Source organism: Macaca mulatta, chromosome 11, assembly GCF_049350105.2.
Source record: "Macaca mulatta isolate MMU2019108-1 chromosome 11, T2T-MMU8v2.0, whole genome shotgun sequence".
NCBI classification, from domain to species: Eukaryota; Metazoa; Chordata; class Mammalia; order Primates; family Cercopithecidae; genus Macaca; species Macaca mulatta.
This window is the reverse complement of record NC_133416.1, coordinates 75,517,342-75,540,401: the sequence shown is the minus strand read 5'-3', so window position 1 is coordinate 75,540,401 and position 23,060 is coordinate 75,517,342. Positions and strand designations below refer to the sequence as shown.

At 41.8% G+C, this 23,060-nt stretch overlaps 1 protein-coding gene across 4 annotated transcripts in view; it reads left to right on the top strand.

Annotated features, from left to right (window-relative positions):
• Nucleotides 1-23,060, top strand: part of LOC144332952 (uncharacterized) — a 73,169-nt gene that overhangs the window by 37,459 nt on the left and 12,650 nt on the right. For 2 of the 4 annotated variants that reach the window (XM_077954699.1, XM_077954700.1), the window contains one exon: nt 7,900-8,104. The exons of the other annotated variants lie outside the window; for them this stretch is intronic. In XM_077954699.1, coding sequence (XP_077810825.1) covers nt 7,900-8,104 — 205 coding nt within the window. The remainder of the gene's footprint in view (nt 1-7,899; nt 8,105-23,060) is intronic. 4 annotated transcript variants of the gene reach the window in all.

Genomic DNA, 23,060 nt, shown 5'->3' with positions numbered 1-23,060 from the left:
GCGATCTCGGCTCACTGCAACCTTCGCCTCCCTGATTCAAGCAATTCTCCTGCCTCAGCCTCCCGAGTAGCTGGGATTACAGGCATGTGCCACCATGCCCAGCTAATTTTATATTTTTAGTAGAGACAGGGTTTCTCCATGTTGGTCAGGCTGATATTGAACTCCTGACCTCAGGTGATCCACCTTCCTCAGCCTCCCAAAGTGCTGGGATTAGAGGCATGAGCCACTGCATCCAGCCTGTGCTTTATAAATTTTAACTGATTTAGTACTCACAATCACTCTAACTGCTCTAGACAGTAGACTACACTATAATTACTCCAGGGGAAGAATTGCCTGTTCTTTTTTTCCAACATCTAGTCAGAATCCAGAAGACTCGCATATTATAGAATCTGGGCTAAATACTTAAGTAGAAACGAGAATAATATTATGGAACGAGCAATTGCTTTCATAAGTCCTGATGGGCAAACAATAGCTAAAGATAGTGACCACAAACCTCGAATCAGCAAACCTGAGATTTGGCCTATTGCTGTAGTTAGGCTGAAATTATTTGTGATGTACTGCAAACTTTTGTTGTAAAACATAATATAAAAATTTAGTTACATGTAAACATTGACCCAGAGAAAATGTCTGTAACATTGTTGTTTTATCCTGATCTTAATGCAAGATAAAACAACAAGGGGCCAGGGCACCCCACCTACCTATTCCCCGTTGTCACCACCATCACCACCACCACCCACAGAAAGAACAACCTGGTGTCTGAAATGATGGGTAAAGAATTGCTTGTAAACTAAAAAAGAGAAAACTCAAATGTCTACCTGTTTAGTTAATGGAGTTTTAAATATTTGACAACCTTCATTCTTCTCTCATTATAAAAGTAATATGATGTTCACTGTTAAAATTCTGAAACAAGCAGTGAAATATAAAAATGAAAATATAAACGACCCCAAGCATCACCACCTACAGACAGCAGCTATTCACACTTGGTGTAGTGTGAGTGTGTTTAGGCCTTCAGGCATGTTTTGTTTGGCTTACCCAGTGTTTTAAAATGTTTTTCATTATAAAAACCTGGATTTCCAGTATCTCTTGAGAAAATACCAAGATCAGACAACACTGGGCCCACATTCTTCCACAACAGCTGCTGAGAGCCGAGTAGCCGCTGCCCGTCGTGGGCAGGGCAGTGCAGGGCGTATGTATTTCCTCCACCCCAGTTCCTACCATTCCCATTTTTCTTACACTTGGTCAGCTTCATTTACTTGTTATTTTTATATTCTAGTGGGCATTTGAGTTTCCTCTCTTTCAGTTTACAAGCAATTCTTTACCCAACATGTCAGGGATCACGCTGTTCTTTTTGTGGGTGGTGGTGGTAATGATAGTGGTGACAAAGGGTGATGGGTAGGTGGGGTCCTCTGGTCCCTTGTTACAGGGGGTGGGGGAGAAGTCTTTTATTTCTGGATTCTGCTTTTTCTTTTCTAGTATATCTAACACTTTTAAAAAGTCCTATATGTAGAGGATTAATTTCTTTTTTCTTTTCTCTCTCTCTCTCTCTCTCTCATTGGTTGCATTCTGGTGGGACTGTTTTGCTCTGACTACCCGTAGCCAGGTGGAAACTGTAAGACCCAAGCTAATCTAACAGGGATCTGATTCTCAATCAGTGTGACAGACTGAAAATAGCTAAAGCTCACTTATTCTAGTAACACTAGACAAAGCAACACTGTGTCTAGACCACTGGAATATTTTCGCTACACAGACCCTGACATGGCCTTACTTTTTGTCATCTGCTGGCCTGGTTCTCTAGCTTTCCCTTTCATGTGAACTCCCCCATATCCTCCTAGTAAATTTCCCTCTGTTTAAGCTAGCCATAGTAATTTCTGATCTGACCAAAAAAAACCCTTAATTATAATGGACAATCTGACCTGGGATATCCAACCACCACTTTCCACCAAATCTATATAGTGAGGGGCATCTCAATAAACATTCATTCATTATCTACAATTTGCCAGGTGGTATGCCAGGGACTATCTTCTAAGTTATCTAAATTAACCTTGTAACAATACCACAAAATAGGGATTACTATTTAATTTGAGATGGAAATACCAAGTGTCTTAGTCCATTCAGGCTGCTATAACCAAATACCATAGACAAGGTGGCTTAAATCAATGGAAATTTATTTTTCACAGTTCTGGAGGCTGGGAAGTCCAAGATCAAGCCCCCAGCTGAGTTGGTGTCTGATAAGGGCTCACTTCTTGGGTCATAGACAGTCATCTTCTCTCTGTGGTCTCACATGGTGGAAGGGGAAAGGGTGCTCTCTGGGGTCTCTTTTATAAGGGCACTAATCACAAGGACTCCATCCTTATGATCTAATCACCTCCCATTGTCTTTTTTTTTTTTTTGAGATGCAGTTTTGCTCTGCTGCCCAGGCTGGAGTGCAGTGGTGCAATCTTGGCTTACTGCAACCTCTGCCTCCCGGGTTCAAGTGATTCTCTTGCCTCAGCCTCCTAAGTAGCTGGGACTACAGGCATGTGCCACCACACCTGGCTAATTTTTTGTATTTTTAGTAGAGGCAGGGTTTTACCATGTTAGCCAGGATGGTCTTGACCTCCTGACCTTGTGATATGCCCATCTCGGCCTCTCAAAGTGCTGGGATTACAGGCGTGAGCCACCATGCCCAGGCTACCCCACTGTCAAATACTATCACATTGGAGATTAGATTTTGGTATATGAATTTTCAGGGACACAAACATTCAGTCTATTACATCAAGGATAAGTAAACTGCCAAACGTCATATAATTTGTAAGTAGCACAGCTGGTTCGAACACATGTCTAATATTCTTTCAATATGTCTGTTTTTCCTTTTTCCTTTTCCTCAACTGTAGTACTTGTGTTAAGAATCTAAAGGTATTCAATGAAGCTAAATTTGTTCTTTAGAAAATCTATCAGCTATTAGGAAGATTTAGGAGCCAAAAAATTATTCTGATCAATATTATAGAAAGCATACATCTTAGCAATAATAGACTCCCAGAAGATATATGTGGTGTTTCATAACTACAGCGCTTCAGGACTATAGAGATTGATTAATTCAACCTTCTCATCTTCTAGATAAGAAAATAGAGGCCAACAGGTTTCTGTATTGTAAGTATTACTGAAATTACTATGATATTTGCCAATAATGAGGTTTAGAACCCAACCAATTTAGCTGAGTTATAAAAAGGTGGACTGTGTACATTTATATAGCTCAGTTAAAATCTGAGAGCTGGAAGAGACATCCACGTCTCTTACAATAATGTATCTATCTGCCTCTATCATGGTGAGTTTCAAACACATCACCAGGTTGTCTTTTTCTTTATAGCCTATAAAGAAGGCAATTCAGTCACCTCCCTTGTAAAGCATTAGAATATTGTTTATACCTCTCAACCCAACGACATTAAAAAAACTAATATATTCTATTTAAAGGTATTTAAAATTGTTATTTGAAAATTAGAAGCAGCCTTAAAATAGAAGTATTACTAGGCAACTGTAATAGTTAGAAATAACATAAGCCCGAGGTTTCAAAAGGAAGTAACTAGGGTGAAAGATGGAGAGGCAATGGAAAAGTTTCTTTTAATCTAGGAGAACAGTTATGGGGGTCTTCACAATATAGTGTGAACCTGTTAGACTCATTCTGGGACCCTCCACGGTTGAATTTTTTTGTAGCAAATGTTTATTGAAAGCTTCTTCTATATGAGTTACTGAGCTAAGAGCTTTTAGAATACAAAGACAACCGGATGCAGTTCCTGACTATAACTAGCTGGGAACTAGTTAGGGAGATACGGCAGGTCCACACATACCTCTAACAGGTATCAAGTGAAAAGTGGTATCAGATCCACAGAAACGCACTGCAGGTAGGGCAAGGCTACATCATGCTGGGGGGCGGTGAAAGCTCTTGAGGATGAATATGATTTTGACAGAGACAGTGGAAAGGTTACGCACCCAGAAAGTATGGCATAAAGAGAGGCCTAAAGATGAGAAATGTTTGTATATACACTTTTCATTTCAGGTCCTAAATCTACATTGGGACCTGTACTTTCCTGTTTGGAAGCTCCTCTCTTCAGTTCTCTATATATTAAAACCCTAACCACCAAGGACGTATATAAAAAGATTGAGTGATGTGTTAAAAGGGTGAGGTTGTTGGTAAATTTGTTCTCTCTCTTTTCTTATTTAGTTTCGTTTTTCTTTGTAAGTAGGATTGTAGTATAGAAAATAATTATTTTTTAAGAAGATACTGTACATACCTCTCACAGCCAACTTAAATCCTTGCTTCTCAACATAAATTCCTGACTATCTGATAACATTACATTTGAATTGGAGGGTTAATGTGAACTCCTGATTTAAAGGGTGTGTGTGTGTGTGTGTGTGTGTGTGTGTGTGTGTGTGCGCACGCATAGGCTCTGTCCACTGTAAGAGCCTAGAAGCAATAATGACTCACCGGCAAAGAGAACACTTACTGGTCTCTAAATAGCATTTTCTTTTCTTCTTCTTCTTTTTTTTTTTTTTTTGAGACAGGGTCTCACTCCATCGCTCAGGCTGGAGTGCAGTGGCTTGATCACTGCAGCCTTGACTTCCTGGGCTCAGGTGATCCTCCCGCCTCAGCCTCCGGAGTAGCTGGGACTAGAGGCATATGCCAACATGCCCAGCTAGTATTTTTGTATTTTTTGGAGACACGTGGTTTCACCATGTTGCTCGTCTCAAACTCCTGGGCTCAGGAGATCCTCTTGCTTTGGCCCACAAAAATGCTGGGTAATAGGTGTGACCCGCCATGCCCAGCCTCTAAATATCATTTTCTACTAAAAGTAGCCAAGGTTCTTTGGAGGTCTGGGGCAGGGAAATATCACTTAAACCAGGTAAGCCTAGACATGCCAGAGCTCCAGAAGGAAAGTCCCCTAGGACTAACAGGGGCCTATCAAGGGGTTGGCTTGAAGGAGCTCTCACTGACTAAATTTGGGACAATTTGGGCATTAAGAAGAAAAAGTGAAGAGAGAGAGAGAAAGAAAGAAGAAAAAGAGGAAGAGGAAGAAGAGGAAGAGGAGGAAAAGAAAAGCAGCAGTTTAACATTCATTTGACTCTCACTTTGACAACTGATATATAAAGGAAAAGAAGTAAATATTAACTCCCTCTTTTTTAGGAAGAACTGTAGGTTTTCTCCATTTGAGGAAAGATTTCCTTCCCAAACAGTGCTAGGTAATAAATATTTTCATTTGAACCTTATGAAATGGTTTATATTCAACCTTTTTTTTTTTTTTTGAGACAGTCTTGCATTGTTGCCCAGGCTGGAGTGCAGTGGCGTGATCTTGGCTCGCTGCAACCTCCGCCTCCCAGGTTCAAGCAATTCTCCTGCCGTAGCCTCCTGAGTAGCTGGGACTACAGGCATGCACCACCACACCCAGCTAATTTTTGCATTTTCAGTAGAGACGGGGGTTTCACAATGTTGGCCAGGATGGTCTTGATCTCTTGACCTCGTGATCCACCTACCTCGGACTCCCAAAGTGCCGCGATTACAGGCATGAGCCACTGGCGCCCAGCCTCAACTATTTTTAATGTATAAAATTTCAAATGATTTTCATTCCATATCCAAATATGGGATGAAAAAAATCAGAAAGATCAACATTTTGTGACACCTAATGAAATGACCGATTGTAAGAATCATCCATGGATGCTGAAACAATTATGCAAAAAGTTATTGGGGCAAAAGCATGAACCCCCCTGGTGCCAAGTGTCTCCAGCTGGATCACTTGCTGATTGCAAAGTGAAAACACACCTTTACATCTCAGTGGGGAGATGTGGTTAGCACTGCTTTAACGGAGGAGTCAAATCCAACTTGGTTAATGGGTGAGACAACCTAACATTTTGTTTCCCCTGATGTGATGCAGTCTGAAGTTCACAGCATGACCTATAAAGCATTCTAGCCAAAACTGTCAAAGCTGTGTGCTCATCATTCTCCATTTGCCCTTAGAAATCCATTCGACACCTTTCACCATCCTGCCCTGCACCCCTGGAGACTCCCCTCTGCAGACTCCATTGTCCAGGCTCCTTTGCTTTTGGGCTTCTGGTTAGATTTGGCCAGTGCAGGGGCTCCAACAGCCATTTTGAAGGTAGATGAGAGAGATGTTGTGGTATTTGTTCCTCACCACCCGACTCCCTGCCCGGGTGCAGTTTTGGCGGTGCCTGTGTTGCTGCTACATCCATGGCTCCTGGTGGGGAGCCCTCTCCCAAAGCTCCAGCTCCTGCAATGCTTCAGTAACTGCGCTCAGCTCAGGCTGTTGTAGACCTAGGGGCAGCAGTCCCACAGTGCCTCACCATCGCTTGTTCCCTATGCCTGCCCACACATCTGTAAATAGTCCCTTCATTTCACATCCTTCAGTTAGACCCTTTGAGTATGCCCTCTGCTTCCGGTCAGGACAATGATTGATTCTATCTGAATCAAACCTGTCCTTTATTTGAACAGGACATCAAGTCTAGAAAAACAAGTTAACACCTTGAGATAACAATCAAACAAATCTAGAATTTGGGACCATTTACTAGTCTGATAGTTTCAAAGGTTAATGTTATAAAAAAAAAAAAGTAGAAGAACTCTTCCAGATTAAAGTAAGCTAAAGAGATATACCTATCAAATGCAATTTATAAATCTGGTTTGCAAAATCATATTATACTATATCCTATACCGTATTTATTTTTGGAACAACTAGGAAAATTTTAATATTGACTAGATTTTTGATAATATTAAAAACATTACCTTAGATATGATAAAGGTATTATGGATTTCAGGCAAATGTCCTTTTTAAAAAAGTGCCTACTGAAGAAACAAGGCTGACTATCTTATCCTTATACAGTGACTGCAACTTCCTTTAAAATGGGTAGCAAAATATTTAGATAGGTAATATGGCAGAAAATGAACAGGTATTAAATCTAACTGGTGGGGTCATGGTGTTCATTGTACCATCCCTTCAACTTTTCTGTTTGAACATTTTTATAATAGAATAAAATAGTGGAAAACATTAATTAAAAAAAAAAATTGCTAACCTACCCAGCAACGATTTATCCTTTTCCCAAAAGGCTATAGTTTTTTTTTTTTTTTTTTACTTATACTGTTCATTTGGTTTTTGTATGTGCCTATTCCAACAGATTGTCAGCTCTTGGAAGGGAAGGACTGGGCTTTTAATTCTTTTTATACCCTACAGAGTCTCATGTAAAAGTTTTATTATTATTATTATTATTACTACAGACAGGGTCTCACTCTGTCACCCAGGCTGGAGTCCAGTGGTGCAGTCGTAGCTCACTGCAGCCTGGAACCAAGTGAGCCTCTTGCCTTAGCCCCCTGAATAGCTGGGACTACAGGTGTGTACCACTATGCCTGGCTAAATTTTTTTCTTTTCTTTTTTTTTTTTTTTCTTTTAGACAGAGTCTCGTTCTGTTGCCCAGGCTAGAGTGCAGTGGGGCTATCTCGGCTCACTGTAAGCTCTGCCTCCTAAGTTCTCCTGCCTCAGCCTCCTGAGTAGCTGGGATTACAGGTGCTTGCCACCATGCCTGGCTAATTTTTGTATTTTTAGTAGAAGTGGGGTTTCACCATGTTGGCCAGGCTGGTCTCAAACTTTTAACCTCAAGTGATCCTCCCACCTTGGCCTCCCAAAGTGCTGGGAGTACAGGTGTGCTAATTTATTTTTTGTAGAGATGGGGTCTCGCTATCTTGTTCAGGCTGGTCTCAGACTCCTGGGCTCAAGCATCCTCTTGCCTTGGCCTCCCAAAGTGTTGGGATTACAAGTGTGAGCCACTGTGCCCGGCCATTTTAAAATCGATGTAAGCCAGTCTCATTGTGCACAAACATAGGCATGCGTGGTAAGAAGGTTTCTATTTCTTTTTTCATTAAAGGAAGGGAAAAAGCTCAAAAAGCTGAATGGGATGCAGAGAAGTGCAATTTAGACACTTTCTTGGAATTATCAAAGAGCAGTTTTGGGGTCCCTTCCTCGGAGCCAGTGAAGACAGATGGCATAGAGTCTGATACCTCACAATACCCTGGGAAGTTTTGGAACTTCAGACAAGCCGTTGAAGAAGCTGGCTCCCAAAAAAGATTCAGGTACATTCCAACTTTACGGTCTACTCAAGCCAGAGAGAAAATCAGGCTTAGATTAAGTCTGAAGAGAGAAAAATTAATTTTGAGTAAACTGCCTAATGAGATCTAGTCTTGTATTTATTTAACTTAATTGAAATAGCATGTCAACACACAAAAATTATTGTGGCATGCCGGGCGCGGTGGCTCACACCTGTAATCCCAGCACTTTAGGAGGCCAAGGCAGGCGGATCACGAGGTCAAGAGATCGAGACCATCCAGGCCAACATGGTGAAACCCGGTTTCTACTAAAAATACAAAAATTAGCTGAGCGTGGTAGTGTGTGCCTGTAGTCCCAGCTACTCGGGAAGTTGAGGCAGGAGAATTGCTTGAACCTGGGAGGCGGAGGTTGCAGTGAGCCAAGATCGCGCCACTGCACTCCAGCCTACAGAGCGAGACTCCATCTCAAAAAAAAAAAAAAAGTAATATGGCTGGGCATGGTGGCACGTGCCTTTAGTCCCAGCTACTCAAGAGGCTGAGACAGGAGGACTGTTTGAGTCCAGTGGTTCAAGTCCAGCCTGCGAAACACTGTGAGACTCCATCTCTAAAAACAAACAAACAGACAAACAAACAAACAGAATTAATGTAATTCTCTTCCTGGCAAACATTTAATCCTTTTTGCCCTGTAAACCTGCTGAAACCTCCATGGTGGGCCAGGGCAGAGACAGAAGCTCTGAATCATGTGGCAGAATGTGTGTATGGGCACGAGACAAATCCTGCAGATTCCTCACACAAACACTACCTCCTACCCTATTTCCAGCTAAGAAAACCCTGATTTTCGGGTATCAGGTGCCCATACTTCAGGGAAATTGTCATCCTGTTCATTTGTCAATCTTTGGTTAAAACGTGGGCATGTGACATAATCAGGCCAAGGAAGTTGGGAGGGTGAGGGTGGGGGTGGTGGATTTTCTACGAGGCTTTCAGAAAATGTTTCTCTGCTCTTTAAAAAAAAAAAAAAGAAGATATATTTGAGAAATAGACCCTTTCTGTTTCTAAATGTTATTGTATGAAGATGTGATGCAGCATTAACCTGCTGCTAACACCCTCTCCAAGAAATGAAAAGCCCTGGTTTGTAGCATTTGTCTATTTCCATTTCTATGGTGTAAATTCTCCCATTATGGCCAATTTCAAGCTCTACAACTGACTGGCAAACTTCCTAAATATTTAGCAATTGGCACTCAGGAGCCTGTGGGAACCAACTCCAGCCCACCATGATCACTGACAGCTGCAGAACTCAACTTGTGAAAAGAGAAGGCATTGTGGTGGGGATGGCGGAGCAGAAAGGTGAAAGACTCTGTGTCTTTAATGACACTTGAAAGCCATTAAATTAATCAACCCTGGAATCTTCCTACCTCTGGACTTCTTATTACATCAGTTAATAAATGTACTTATTGGTTTGAGGCGGGTCAAACTGGTGTGTATGTGTGGGGAATCTGGGCTTGATGTAGCCAGTGCAGATATCCATGGATTCTCACCCAGTGGAGGGAGGGGAATACAGCAGGGGAAAAGCTGAACGCTGGATAATGGAAATGTTCAGTTGGTCAGGAAGAGGGGGGCAGCAGAGGATGGGGGGTGGGGAGGACCATCCGGGTTGAAACAGGACTCTGGCTGATTGCTGAGAGGAACAGGATGGTGGCTGGGGGCCAGCTGGGCTGTCAGGGCCCTTGCCAAGGAGGCTGAAGTTCAGGGCAATGCTCCAGCGAGAGCAGGCGACTAAGTGACAGTCAGGAAGCCAGGCAGAAACCCAGCTTGGGAAGGGCTGCCCTGCCGGGTGCTGCAGATCACGGTGCTGTGGGATAGAGGGAAAGGGATGCATGAGAGAAGGGGAAATGCAGAGAGAGGCAGCAGTATAATTCCAGAGGTCTAGACTACTCACTTGCCATAGGATGGGAAAGGGCTTTCAATGTCCACTAAGGCAGAGTCAGAATTCGCTCAGATGCTGACCAGCTGAGGCTGAAGGTTGGGGGGGCTTTCAGTAACTGCCGTGGATCAGGCTGAAAAATGCAGAAGAAACCAGCATCTTCTCCAAAGCTGCCTTAGCGAATTTTCTTGGTTGATTTTAGAGAATTGCTGCCTACCTGTCTTCTTAGACCTTCAAAAAGGGGTATCATTCCTCCCTCCTTTTGTCACAGTCCCTGGGGTCTTGAGATACACTGCCAAGACTGATGTTTGGCCTTCTGAAATATGCTCCCTCCTTCCTTGTGTGAAGAAATTTGTTTGCCTACTTGTGGCAGAAGCAATTTCATTCCTGTTGTGAAATGCCCCTTACTTGCAGTGTGATTTCTCCTCTTATTCATTTACTCTTTTTCTTTATTTTCTCTTCCCATCCAGTTAGTAACCCACCCACAGGTATATTCTTCTTCAGCCCATTGCCATTCATTGAATGACTACCTAGGAAGGACTTTTATAATTGAATTGTATGGAGGAAGTAGGTGCAGGAAGAATGAAAGCTGATGTGTCAACAACATTCTCTGGGGATTTTCAGAACATTATTTTCCTTTCTGACTTAGCTGGGAAGCCAAAGGGCAGGAAACTGGGCTTCCTTTGCACTCTGTTACTGCTGGAAGTCATGGTTAGTGATTTTAATGTATTCAGTGGGCTGAGTTCTGTGACAATATCATTACCAAGGAGTAATTAAGGGTGGGATCAAACAGGAGAGGAAACCTTCAAAAGTGAAGTTTTCCCCAGTTCACGCTGCCTCTTGCCATCTAGGAAAGTTTGGCTTATTTTCTGAGCATCTCCCAATTTAGTGAGATGCTTCACAGAGTGAATAAAAGGAATGCTTTTCTGCAATGCAAAACCCATCATAAAAAGTCACTAGACAATTATAAAAAGGGAAAATATTTGGAACTCATTTAATAGACAAGGGCTAATTTTCTTTATAAGTAAAGAACTCCTAAAAATCCATAAGAAAAAGACCAATAGCCCAATAAAAAATGTGCAAAAAGTCCATAGAAAATGGAGCACGAATGTTGTTTAAACATATACAGACATCCATTTTTCATGTATTAGATTGGCAATGATAAAAAAATTAACAACACACTGTATTGGCAAGAATGTGAAGAGACAGGTGCTCTCATATACGACTGGTGGGAAAATAAATTGGTACCATCTTATAGAGGGTTATTTGGAAATATCCTTCAAAATTATGAACATCTATATGCTTTGACTTATTAAAGCCAGTGCTAGGAATTTATCCTATAGGTTTAGTCACATACATAGAGAATGAGGTGTTCACAAGATTGCACATTGCAGTTTTGTTTGTAATAGTGGAAGACTGAAAACAATCTAGATACCTCAGTGATTATTTAAATAAATTATGCATATTCATATAATGAAATATGATATAGCCATAAAAATGAGGGTACTGTTAATAAAGGAGAATACTATCTTTATGTGTATACCTTGAAAGATCTCCAAGATATTTTAAGTGAAAAAAATTAAGGTGTAGAAAATTGCTCAATAAAAGAGTGGAGAAAAAATACTTACACAAGACATGCCTGTATTTGCTTCTTATGCATAAAATATGTCCAGGAGGATATCCAAGAAACTGATAATATTTTGTACCTTGGTGAGAAGAAATGGGTGCCTGGGGCGTAGGGTGGCGGAGAGAGTTTTTCCTTTTTAACTTTTGTTCATTTTGGAAATGTACTGCTAATTCAAATTAGTAAATAAAAATTGTTTAAGAGAAATGTTGGACACATTCCATCTGAAATGACCTAAATTCACCCAATCTGCACTATGTCCTTAATTTTCCATTTCAGCCTCTTTTATTATTGATGTTAGTGGCTTTCCATCTTCATCTTTACATTTTCTCTCTTCCTCCAGGTGCCACGCGTTTTCTCTCTGCTTCTGTCCTCAGTTTGCCACTTGATTTCCCCTGCAGTTGTCAAGTAACAGCCTTTTTCGCTGGAAATTACTACATAGACCTCTTTCTGTGTGCCAGACCGGGGTAATCATCTCAATCCTTTCTTCAACACCTCCTCCCCTACAGAGTAGAAAATAAAGTCATGGTTGGGAGTTAAGCCGGAAGCTGGCTATCCTTGCAGGGAAGCAGGCAACTGCCAGAGTAGTTAGTAACTTATGGCATATATGTTGCTAATGGTGGATGAGGTATTTCAAGAGCTGGAATTGGGAAGAAGGATAAATACACACATGGAGGAGCAATAGAAGTCTACCCTATGGAGCGTGTGGTAGTGAGTACTGAAGTTGAGTCTCACATCCTTGCTCTGCCACTTACTGGTTAAGGCAAGTTTTCTGAGGTTAACTTCTCTCCTCTGTAAAATGGGTTCTATAATGTTTAATGTGGCTAAGACTGCCGGGCTGGCAGTTAACCCGAATCCATTCTTGTTTTCTTTTGTGGTAACAGATACAGTAGGCACATGGCTACTAACATATTTCCAAGTCTCCCTTGCTGTTAGACATGGTCAAGGAACTAATTCCCTGCCAGTGGAATATGAGCAAAGTGTGTGTCATATTCAGCTCTGGGACGTAAGACTCCTCCATGTTCTTTCCCCTTCCTACAAGGTGGAACCCGGAACAACTCAACCTTGACTATGGAGACAAGAGCAAGATCATAGGGGTTGCAGAGTAATGATTTGGGAGGAACCTGGTTCTCTAAATGAATATATGAAGCAGAGCTGCCTGTCCACCTGGAACACCTGCCCACTGTTACATGAGAGAGAAATGAACTTAGATTTTTAAACCATTCCATCATTGTTGGGTTTCCTTCTTATGGCAGAATAGCTTTACCCTAATCAATAAAGTGTTTTTATGTTGCAAGTAATGGAATACTCAACTCAGACTAGGTAAATTAGTAAGTGGTTTTACTTGGCTCCCATATAAGAGAAAATTTTTAAAGGACGGAAAATTTTAACGTTTTTGATTCGGTATTCAGTGATATCATCAAAATTTGATTTTCTCCTGTCCCTTTGCTCTTTTGTGAAGTCAACTTCACTCTGACGCTGGTTGCCCTTATGAACAAAAGCTCTCTTGAGAAGGAATTTGGAGGAAAGACTCCATCCCTGTGAACAGTTTCCCAACTGAGATCACAGCCGTTTGTGTGTATTCCAGTGAACAGTGTTCAGGTTTTATAGCAAAATTTCTTGTCTGGGATCCCAGTCAGGCCTGTTTATGCAAATAAAGGATTCAAACTTGCGTGGTTCTGATTAGTCAACACTGCTGATTTCTGATTGGTTGATACAGCTGAGCCCTGATTGGCTGAGGCAGGTGAACTCTGATTGGTTGGTTCAGGTCAGAGCTGAAAGTCCCCAGGTTAAAAAGGTGTGGGTTTTCAGGGAACTCAGAGGACTTGTGTGACCTTTAGTCAGTAAATAGCCTCTTGGCTCCATTTTAAATTTGGGACCAGTTAGCCACTCAGGAATCATCCGAAAGGCTGGGTCTTTCAGGTTCACATTTGTTCACATCCTGAAGGTGGCAAAAGGGCTATGGCAATTCCAGGCTTCATGTCAGCTCCTTCCAGAAGGAGAGAGAGGAGAGAGGAAAAGTTTGCACAAGTGAGCGTCTTTCTTACGCCCCCAGAAAACTTCTTATTGGCTCGAATTTGGTGACATCTCTTCCCTGAACTGTGACCAGGCTTATACTCATCAGCTTAAGCCCTAGCCACTTGCCCTGTCCCCAGCAGCAGGGGTAGGCCAGCTTTAGTAGAACATGCGGGCTATGTGGAGGAGGCGGCGGTAAAAATTGGAATGCGTGGTAGGGAAGTATCACATATCCACTACAGGAATGTATTTATTGTTTTAAGGATTAAATGGAGTGAGATAGCATATAAAGGGCCGAGCACAGGGCTTGGCACAGAGGGGGTGGGTACTGATTGTTAATTTACTCTTCCTTCCTCCATCTAGTTAGCTGTGCAGCAAAGTGGTATGGGGTTAAGGAAGATTCCCTGTTTAGGTTTCTCAAGGCTGTGTATTTGTAGGACCAGTGAAACAGGACTGTGATGTGCACAGAGAAATCTCCTCTCAGTTTCAAGATTCCTGTCACCCATGGTAGTTATTGGCAGGAATCGCCCAGGGAGAGCACCACCACCTCATACTCAGTTCCCAAGAGAATGAATACAAGACTTGGCTCCACCCTTCCGGAAGCTCCTTTCCACAATCCTAGATGATTACTGGGCCATCAACTTTTTTTTTTTTAATTGTTTGTTTGTTTTTGAGACTGAGTCTCACTCTGTCACTCAGGCTGGAGTGCAGTGGTGTGATCTTGGCTCACTGCAACCCCTGCCTCCTGGGTTCAAGCAATTCTCATTCCTCAGCCTTCCGAATATCTGGGATTACAGGCGCCCGCCACCATGCCTGGCTAATTTTTGTATTTTTGGTAGAGATGGGATTTCACCATGTTGCCCAGGCTGGTCTCAAACTCCTGACCTCGAGTGATCTGCCTGCCCTGGCCTCCCAAAGTGCTGGGATTATAGGTGTGCGCCTCTGTGCCCGGCCAACTTTGAAAGACGCAGGTTTGAGATTCCAGAAGGGGCTGCCTACCCAGCATCTTGTGTTATCAGTGCTTCTTCAGGTGGGATGGTGATTGAGAGACGTGTCTGGGCCAAGTTAATAGCTTCTCCTCCATTCACTTGGTTAGAGGCTGTATCATGTAATAAAAAGGTTTTGGACATGAGTCTGAAACTTCATTTTACCATCCCTATCTGTGTGATTTTGTGTCATTTAATTCTTTTTGCTTTAGGTTCCTCATCTGTAAAATAGGGCCTTGACTCTTGCTCTACCAGCCATTTAGGGTTGTTGTGAGGCTCAAAGAAATGTATCTGAGAGGACTTTGTAAATAGAAAATGCATTTTAAATAAAAAGAGTTGGCTAACATAATAATGGAAATACCTTTCTAGGATCTAAATTTCTCCATACTAAGGGTCACCTGGGGCTTGTGAACAAAACTAGTTGAGGGAGAACAGGCCAAGTGGGATATTTGTGTTCATACTGACAGCAGATAGGGCTAGGTTTAATGAACAATTATGTATTGGTTACCTAGGTGTGTTTGTTACTGGTGTTTTACATGTTAGCTGCTAATTTAATCTTATTACTAACTCGATAAAGTAAATATTATCATACCAGTTTTATAGATGAGGAAACTGAGCCTGAGAGTGGTTAAGTGCCTGTGCCAGTATCACACATTTAGGAAGTGGCAGGTCTGGATTTTAAAGTTAAGTCTGTTTAGCCACCAAGGCAAATGAGGCCATCAACTGATTCAGGCAGGAAAAACGTGACCACCCACGATGCTGTATCCAGGTGGACTAGCTTATAAGACAAGGAGACATTCATCCAGGGGCTTGTAATCACTCTTTCACTTGCCTATTCATCCATGTAATCCACAAACATTGACTGAGCACCTCTCATGTAAGAGGAACTGTGCTAGATTTGTAATAAAACAATGAAGAAAATAGAGTTCCCAAGGGTTCAAGAAACATCACTGCAGCAGAGTAGCTTGTCAGACATTCTATTTATCCTTAGTTCAATCCTGTCAGGAAAATTGCTCCTATTGCTTGGCCAGTATTAAAGTTTTAAACATTATTGTTCTGTAGAAATGATCTGCTTACACTGTTTCCTGCCAAAGAATGGCTTAAGTCCATAATAACTGAAGGTCGTACACCCGATGATTTCTTTTCAGAGGCTGCTGCACAATGGTTTTGAAATGGTAATAATTGCCTATTGCTCTCTGGATTATCTTATTGTCTGGCAATGGTTATGAAGACAGTGGAGTTTTAAGAGGCCATTCAGTAAGAGTGACAGAAGGAACTATTTTTTTATTTTTCTCTGAATGACTCTCAAAGTGAGCATTGAATTCAGAGCGCATAAAGGTTTGAAAGAACCTCTGTAATAAATTCAAAGTTCTTAAAGCTGAAGGGAGACTGAGTTATAAAATAATATAGAAACCTAAAGGTGTGGCTCATACATAAAGTGTTGTTGAAGGATCGTGAGTGAGATGGAGATGGGCTGGGTGAGTCTCACGATTAAAATAGCTGCCGAAAGGATGCTTTGCATCTTGATTTAAAGGTGCTATGATCCTCTCCTTTGCGAAGTGTTGCGCAAATAAGCATCCCAGTCTGAAAAAATTCTACAATTGTATATGTCCATTCCAATGCTACTTGATGACAGTTTCTTTTGAGGATAAAAAGCATACTTTGTTAAGCACCTACTAAGGACTGGACACATGAAGTATTTTGCTCATTTAACACTCACCACAACCTTGTGAGCTAAGTTGTGTTTTCACCATTTTGCAAAGCTCTTTCCCGTACTCAGATTTGTTGATTCATTCAACAAATATTTTTGAAGGGGCTACTATGTGCCAGGCAAGCTTTACATGCTGGGATATAGAGCAGTGAACACAGCTACACATATCCCTGCCTCCATGAGCTTTTGTTTTAGTGGGTGGAGATTGAACTAAACAAACAAACAAACAAACAAACAAACATAATATTCAAGGCTTTGGAGATCAGTACTATGGAGCAAGTAATGGAGTAAGCGGGAAGAAATACTAGAGTGGCAGAGGTAGGATTTTGTGAATTTATATAGGATAGTCAATGTATTAGTTATCTATTGCTGAGCAGCAAATTACTCCAAAACTTAGCGGCTTAAAACAACAAACATTTATTATCTCACAGCTTCTGTGGGTCAGAAACCCAAGTACGGCTTAGCTGGTGTCTCTGCTTCAAGGTCTCTCAAGAGGATGCATTCAGTGTGCCAGCTGGAACAGTTGGCAGGATTCAATTCATTGCAGCTTGTTGGACTGAGAGAACTCAGTTCCTTGTTGGCTACTGGCTGGAAGCCTCCCTCAGTCCCTTGTCATGTGGGCCTCTCTTTATGGCAGTTCACAGTATGGCAGTTGGCCTCCCTCAGAGTGAGCAAGCAAGCAAGAGAATGAAAGTGTGTGTCCAAGACGGAAGCCACAGTCTTTTTTGTAACTGAATCTCAGAAGTGACACTCTATCATGGCTGCTTAATTCTGTTTGTTAGAAGCAAGTCACTAAAGCTAGTGCATACTCAAGAGGTGGGAATTACACAGGGTGTTGAGTACCAGGAGGTGGGAGTCATTGGGGGCCGTCTTGGAAGCTGTACTACCACAGTCAGTAAGACTTCTCTGGCTGGGCGCGGTGGCTCACGCCTGTAATCCCAGCACTTTGGGAGGCTAAGGCAGGTGGATCATGATGTCAGGAGTTCAAGACAAGCCTGGCCAAGATGGTGAAACCCCGTCTCTACTAAAAATACAAAAATTAGCCAGGTATGGTGTCAGGTGTCTGTAATCCCAGCTACTTGGGAGGCTGAGGCAGAGAATTGCTTGAACCTGGGAGGTGGAGGTTGTAGTGAGCCAGGATCGCGCCACTGCACTCCAGTCTGGGCAACAGAGTGAGACTCCATCTCAAAAAAAAAAAAAAAAAAAAGATTTCTCTAAGGAGAGAACATTTGAACAGAATTCTAAATTAAGTGAGAGAGCAGGTGCCACCTCTGTGACCTCATCTTACACCGGTCTTTCCTCAGCCTTTGCACTGGTTGTTTCCTCTGCCTTTCAGCTAGTGGAAAGGCTGAGGAAGGGCTAGTACAAGATGAGGTCAAGGAGGTAGCCCTAGATTTATGTGGGTTATATTGTGGAATTCGGATTTTACTTTTAGTAAGATGGGAAGGCTTTGGAAGGTTTTCAGCAGAGGAATGACATGAGTTGACTTGTGTTTTAAGAAAATCACTGTGGTTTCTGTGTGAATAGTTTCGGGGAGTGGGCATTAGCAGAAACAATGAAAGAAGTTAGGAGGCTATTGTAGTAATACACTTGAATGATAATTATGGCTTAGACCATAGATAGTAGTGGAGGTGTGGGAGAGGTGGTTGGATTTTGCATATATTTTCTAGTAGAGCTGACAGGATTTGCTGATGGTTTAGATATGGAGTGTAAAGAAAGTGAGAAGTTAATGAGGACTCCAAGGTTTTTGGACTTAGCAACTGGAAGAATAGAATTGCCCTTGATGAAGCTGGAAAATACTGATGGAGGAGCAGATTTTGAGAGAGGAAGTATAAATAAGAGATTTTGTGCATGTTAATGTATGCTTATTAGACTTCCAACTAAAGATGTTGAGTTGGCAATTGGCTATTTTAGTTTGGAGCTTGAGAGAGTGCAGCGGACTATAAATATTAATTTGGGAATTCCCAACATTCACAGGATATTTAAAACCAATGGACTAGATAAAGCTACGGCAGAAGTGAGGATAGATTGAGAAGTGGAAAAGCCTGTGGATTGAAAACCAGGGGAACTTCAAGGTGTGGAAATGAGGAAAATAAAGTCAACAAAGAAAACTGACAAGTCACTAGAAAGAGAGAGGGAGAACCAAGAGAAATTAGTGCCTTGGAAGCCCAGCAGTGAAAGTGCTTCATGAGGGAGAGAGTGATCAACTTCGTCAAATACTGCCAATAAGTCAGACAAGATGAGGACTGATGATTAACAATAGATCTGGGAACATGGAGGTCATTGGTGGCTTTGATGAGTGCTGTTTCAGTGGAGTGGGAGCATGAAAGGGGAGCAAGTGGGGAAGGTGAGAACTGAGGTTTTATTAGAAATTGATGTCTTTTCAAAAACTGGTTTACTGAACACATGCATTGCAACAAGCTCCCCTGTAGTGTTTATTAGAAATATTGATTTTGGGGGCTCCACTTCAGAATCTCTGGAAATGGCAGCCTGTAATCCTCATTTTTAGCAAGTCTCACAGGTGATTTTCAGGCACATCAAAATTGGAGAACCAATATCCTGCCCCATGCACTTAATCTTGCATCTATTAAAGCCACTGTTTGACTTAAGATACTGTAAGGATGTTCCGTTTGTGTAACCCAAATGAGCATTTGGTGGATAATAGTTTGTCCTGGATGCATTTCTACATTTTCCTTCAGTCTTTTTTTGTTGTTCTTGTTTTTGTTTGAGATGCAGTCTCACTCTGTCACTCAGGCTGGAGTGCAGTGGCACAATCTTGGCTCACTGCAACCTCCCCCTCTGGGTTCAAGCGATTCTCCTGCCTCAGCCTCCCTAGTAGCTGGTTCAAGTGATTCTCTTGCCCAGTCTCCCATTAAGTTACAGGCCTGCACCACCACGCCAGGCTACCTTTAGTCTTTTTATTCCCTGAAGTTTTAAAGAAAACCAGACAAAGATATTCTACAACCCCAAAGAGTAGCAGTAAGTAAACAAATCTCTCTTCTGTAATGGCTCCTAGGAACCTCTCACATTTTGGAAATTTCAGAATCAGCATGTTAGCTTCCTGAGAATGCTGGAAATAGACAAAATTCATGCAGATTCAGGAGGAATTCAATATTTTCTTGGTCACTGAAGTGCTTAATTTACTTAGCTTGTCCACCTGGAAAGACAGAGGCATTATTCCAGTTGGGTCTACTGGGAAGGATGGGGGTCACCTGGGCTTTCTTTTTCTTTAGAGCAAGGGTTGCACCATTCAGCAGTATCTGTGGATTGTTTTTTATCTGGCCTGAGATTTTTGCCCTAGGAACAGATATGTTTCAAAGAGAACAATGCGGTGTGGGAGGAATAGAGGTGGTAAAAATTTAAACTTAAGTTTTCCATTGTGTACTACGCAGAAGAAGGGCCTCATAGGTTTTAGGAAAGGTTGTTCCTTCTCTCCTCAATCCTCTTTTCTTTTTTATGGCCGCTTTCCAAGGCCTAGAGACTTGTATTTTAATCCCCTTAGTCCTTTCTCATAGCTTGCAAACTTCAGGACCTGGATGCCAGTGGAGGTTCTCTGCTCAGGCATTCTGGTCCCAGAAGAGAGTGGGAGGATCTAATCCCATTAATGGAAGCTCTATTTTCAATCCTCCCTTTAGTGAGAGCTGCTACTGATTTCCTCCCCAGTTTACTCAAGAAGCAAGAGACCACTGACAATGTCTTTCTTAGAGGTAGACCAACGTGGCTAACAAAGGTGTATAGAAATTGTATTCCAGTTACTCTTATATGTATTTATGTTATCCATTGTGGCCAAAGCAATTTAAAATATAACAGAGACTAATGAAAAACATGACAATGATGCATGTAAATTTAACTGTGGGGCCCGGCATGGTGGCTTACGCCTGTAATCCCAGAACTCTGAGAGGCTGAGAACAGGTGGATCACTTGAGGTCAGGAGTTCGAGACCAGCCTGGGTAGCATGGTAAAGCCCTGTCTCTACAAAAATATGAAAATTAGTCAGGTGTGGTGGTGTGTGCCTATAGTCTCAGCTACTCAGGTGACTGAGGTGGGGTTTGAGGCTGCAGTGAGCCATGATTGCTCCACTGCACAGAATGACATCTTGTCTCAAGAAAGCAAGGAAGGAAGGAAGGAAGGAAGGAAGGAAGGAAGGAAGGAAAGAAGGAAGGGAAGAAACTAGATTTACCCAAGAATGGCTCCATGAGAAAAGAAAGTTATCTGCTGATCAGAACCCCTACCTTCATCACCTTCTGTATGAGACCTGGTAGCCCTGGCACGCAGGCAATTAATGGTAACATCTGGAGTGGGAGTCACATGTGAACACATGGGCATCCTTCATTCTTCCCTTTGGGAAGATCTCCATGAAGACCTGTGATCACTGAGATTGATCTTTTTAGTTTATGACATCCCAACTGATGGTGTTAGTAGATAGTTTGCAATGTTAACTGCATTTTTTTCTTTACATATTTGAACCAAATGCCTCTTTAACTCACAGTGAAAATCTGTGCAAAACAATGCACAAGTTAGCATCCTTGGGGTGCTTAAAAATAACAGACAAACAAGACTGGAACTCTAGTTCTAGCTAATGAAAAAACTTTAAAGTCTGGAGTAATTTCTTTTCCTAATAATCACTCAGTATGTTTATAGCAAATGGCGCCAAATTTCTTTCAAGAATATATGTGGTTTAAAAATTACAAAGTCTAACATTTTATTTCTTTTAGTGAATAGATTTGTCAAACATTTCCCAAATGTACTTTTTTGCTCTTAAGAGATGCAGCAGTGACACTGAACAAACAATAATTCTTGCATAATTAATACGTAGCAGGTGGACCTAGCAATTTCAGTTTGGAATCCCCACTCCTTAATCCTTAACTGCATTGCCCTGTCATACTCCTACCACATCTCCTATGATGCCCGAGAACCTCTCCTGACTCTTGTAAAAAGCACAATGGACACAATTTAATTTGCCTTTGAGGGCAGCTCTTAAATTTACTGCAAAAGTAAAGACAGGCACTCTCAGATAAATATATGTGTGTGCATATGTGCAAACTCACATATTCATTTTCCTCAAACCTCATTCTCAAAGCTCTTTATTACCTCTTTAGTTCAATACACCTTCCCTAACATTCTGCATCCCCATCTAACACCTGCTTGTTAATTTCATTCAATTTTCAGCTAGTCTTTTAGCAAGCGAAGGCAACCCACTCAAATGATATAAAAGGACTTTTCCTTTTTCTTTAATTCTCGGATCCTTTTACTAACACTAATCACATGCCTACCATATGCTTTCCAAGATACTGGTTTCCATCCTTTTGTTAACTTGTCTTGTGTATCACCCAAGGTCGAGTTTCCTTTGTTGAGTACAGACAATACCACAGGGTAGGGGTGGGATGATATGAAATGAGTATCTGAAAGCACAGCTTCCTGCTTCCTGGGAAGTGTTGCTTCACTTGTGCACAGGGGATGGTGTGAGAGAGGCCGGAGTGTCAGAAAGGTCCCCCTGCTCTTTTCAGGTGTGGCATGACTGCCTTTCCCACTAAGTTACATCCCTGATGGAAGAGCTACCTAGAGTTGTCTTAATTTAACTTCTTTTATTGTTCTTTTTCTTTTTCTTTTCTTTCTTTTTTTTTTTTTTAGACAGGGTCTCACTCTGTCACCCAGGCTGAAGTGCAGGGGCGTAATCTTGACTCAGTGCAGCCTTGTCCTCCCGGGCTCAATTGATCCTCCCACCTCAGCCTCTCAGCTAGCTGGCACTACAGGTATAAGCCACCATGTCTGGCTAATTTTTTATATTTTTTGTAGTAACAGGGTTTCACCATGTTGCCCAGGCTGGTCTTGAGCTCCTGGGCTCAAGTGATCCACCCACCTCGGCCTCCCAAAGTGTTGGGATTACAGGCATGAGCCACTGAACCCTGCCCAATTGTCCTTCTTAAGCATTTTTCTATCTCATTCCAATAGCTGTTTAATTTTTAAGTTACAGATAAAAGATCTGGTTTTGCTTGCCAGTAAAACTGTAAAACTTTGGGCAACTTACATAACTGCTCTAACCCTCAATTTTCTCATCTGTTAAAAAAGAGAATTAGATTAAATAAATTCTAATGTTCCTTTCAGCATGATGTTCTCTTAGTCAAGAGGTAAAACGGCTCAAGAGAAAGATCTGTGCTGCCGCAGATCTCGTCTGTGTTCAGCAGTACAATAAGAGGAATGCCCCCTTAACACGTTACCACTTATTGAGCACCTACTATATGCTGGGTACTCTGTCAGATGTTTATACACATGGTGTTTCATTGAATTTCCATGGCAACCCCAGGAGTTAGACTTTATTATTATTATTATTACTAATCTGTTCTACAGATGAAGGTGCTAAGACTCAGAAAGATAAGTAGCTCTTTCCAGATCATAAAGTAATTGACATAGCTGGACTTTGACCACCAAGCATATGTTCTTAACCATGCTGCTACCCTACTTCCCACTTTACTTGCTTTTTTTCATTGCCTGACAATTTACAAATGCCTGTTCATGGCTGCCATCTCGGAATCAGATGGTCTGGGATCCGGTCTTGGCTCTATTGCTTACTGACACTTTGGCCAACTTGTGTAACCTCTTCAAACCTCAATTTTCTCCTCCGAAAAGAAGACAATACCTACCTGCTATGGTCTGAATATTTATGTCTTCCCCAAATTCATATGTTGAAATCCTCACTTCCAAGGTGACCGTATTGGGGATGAGGC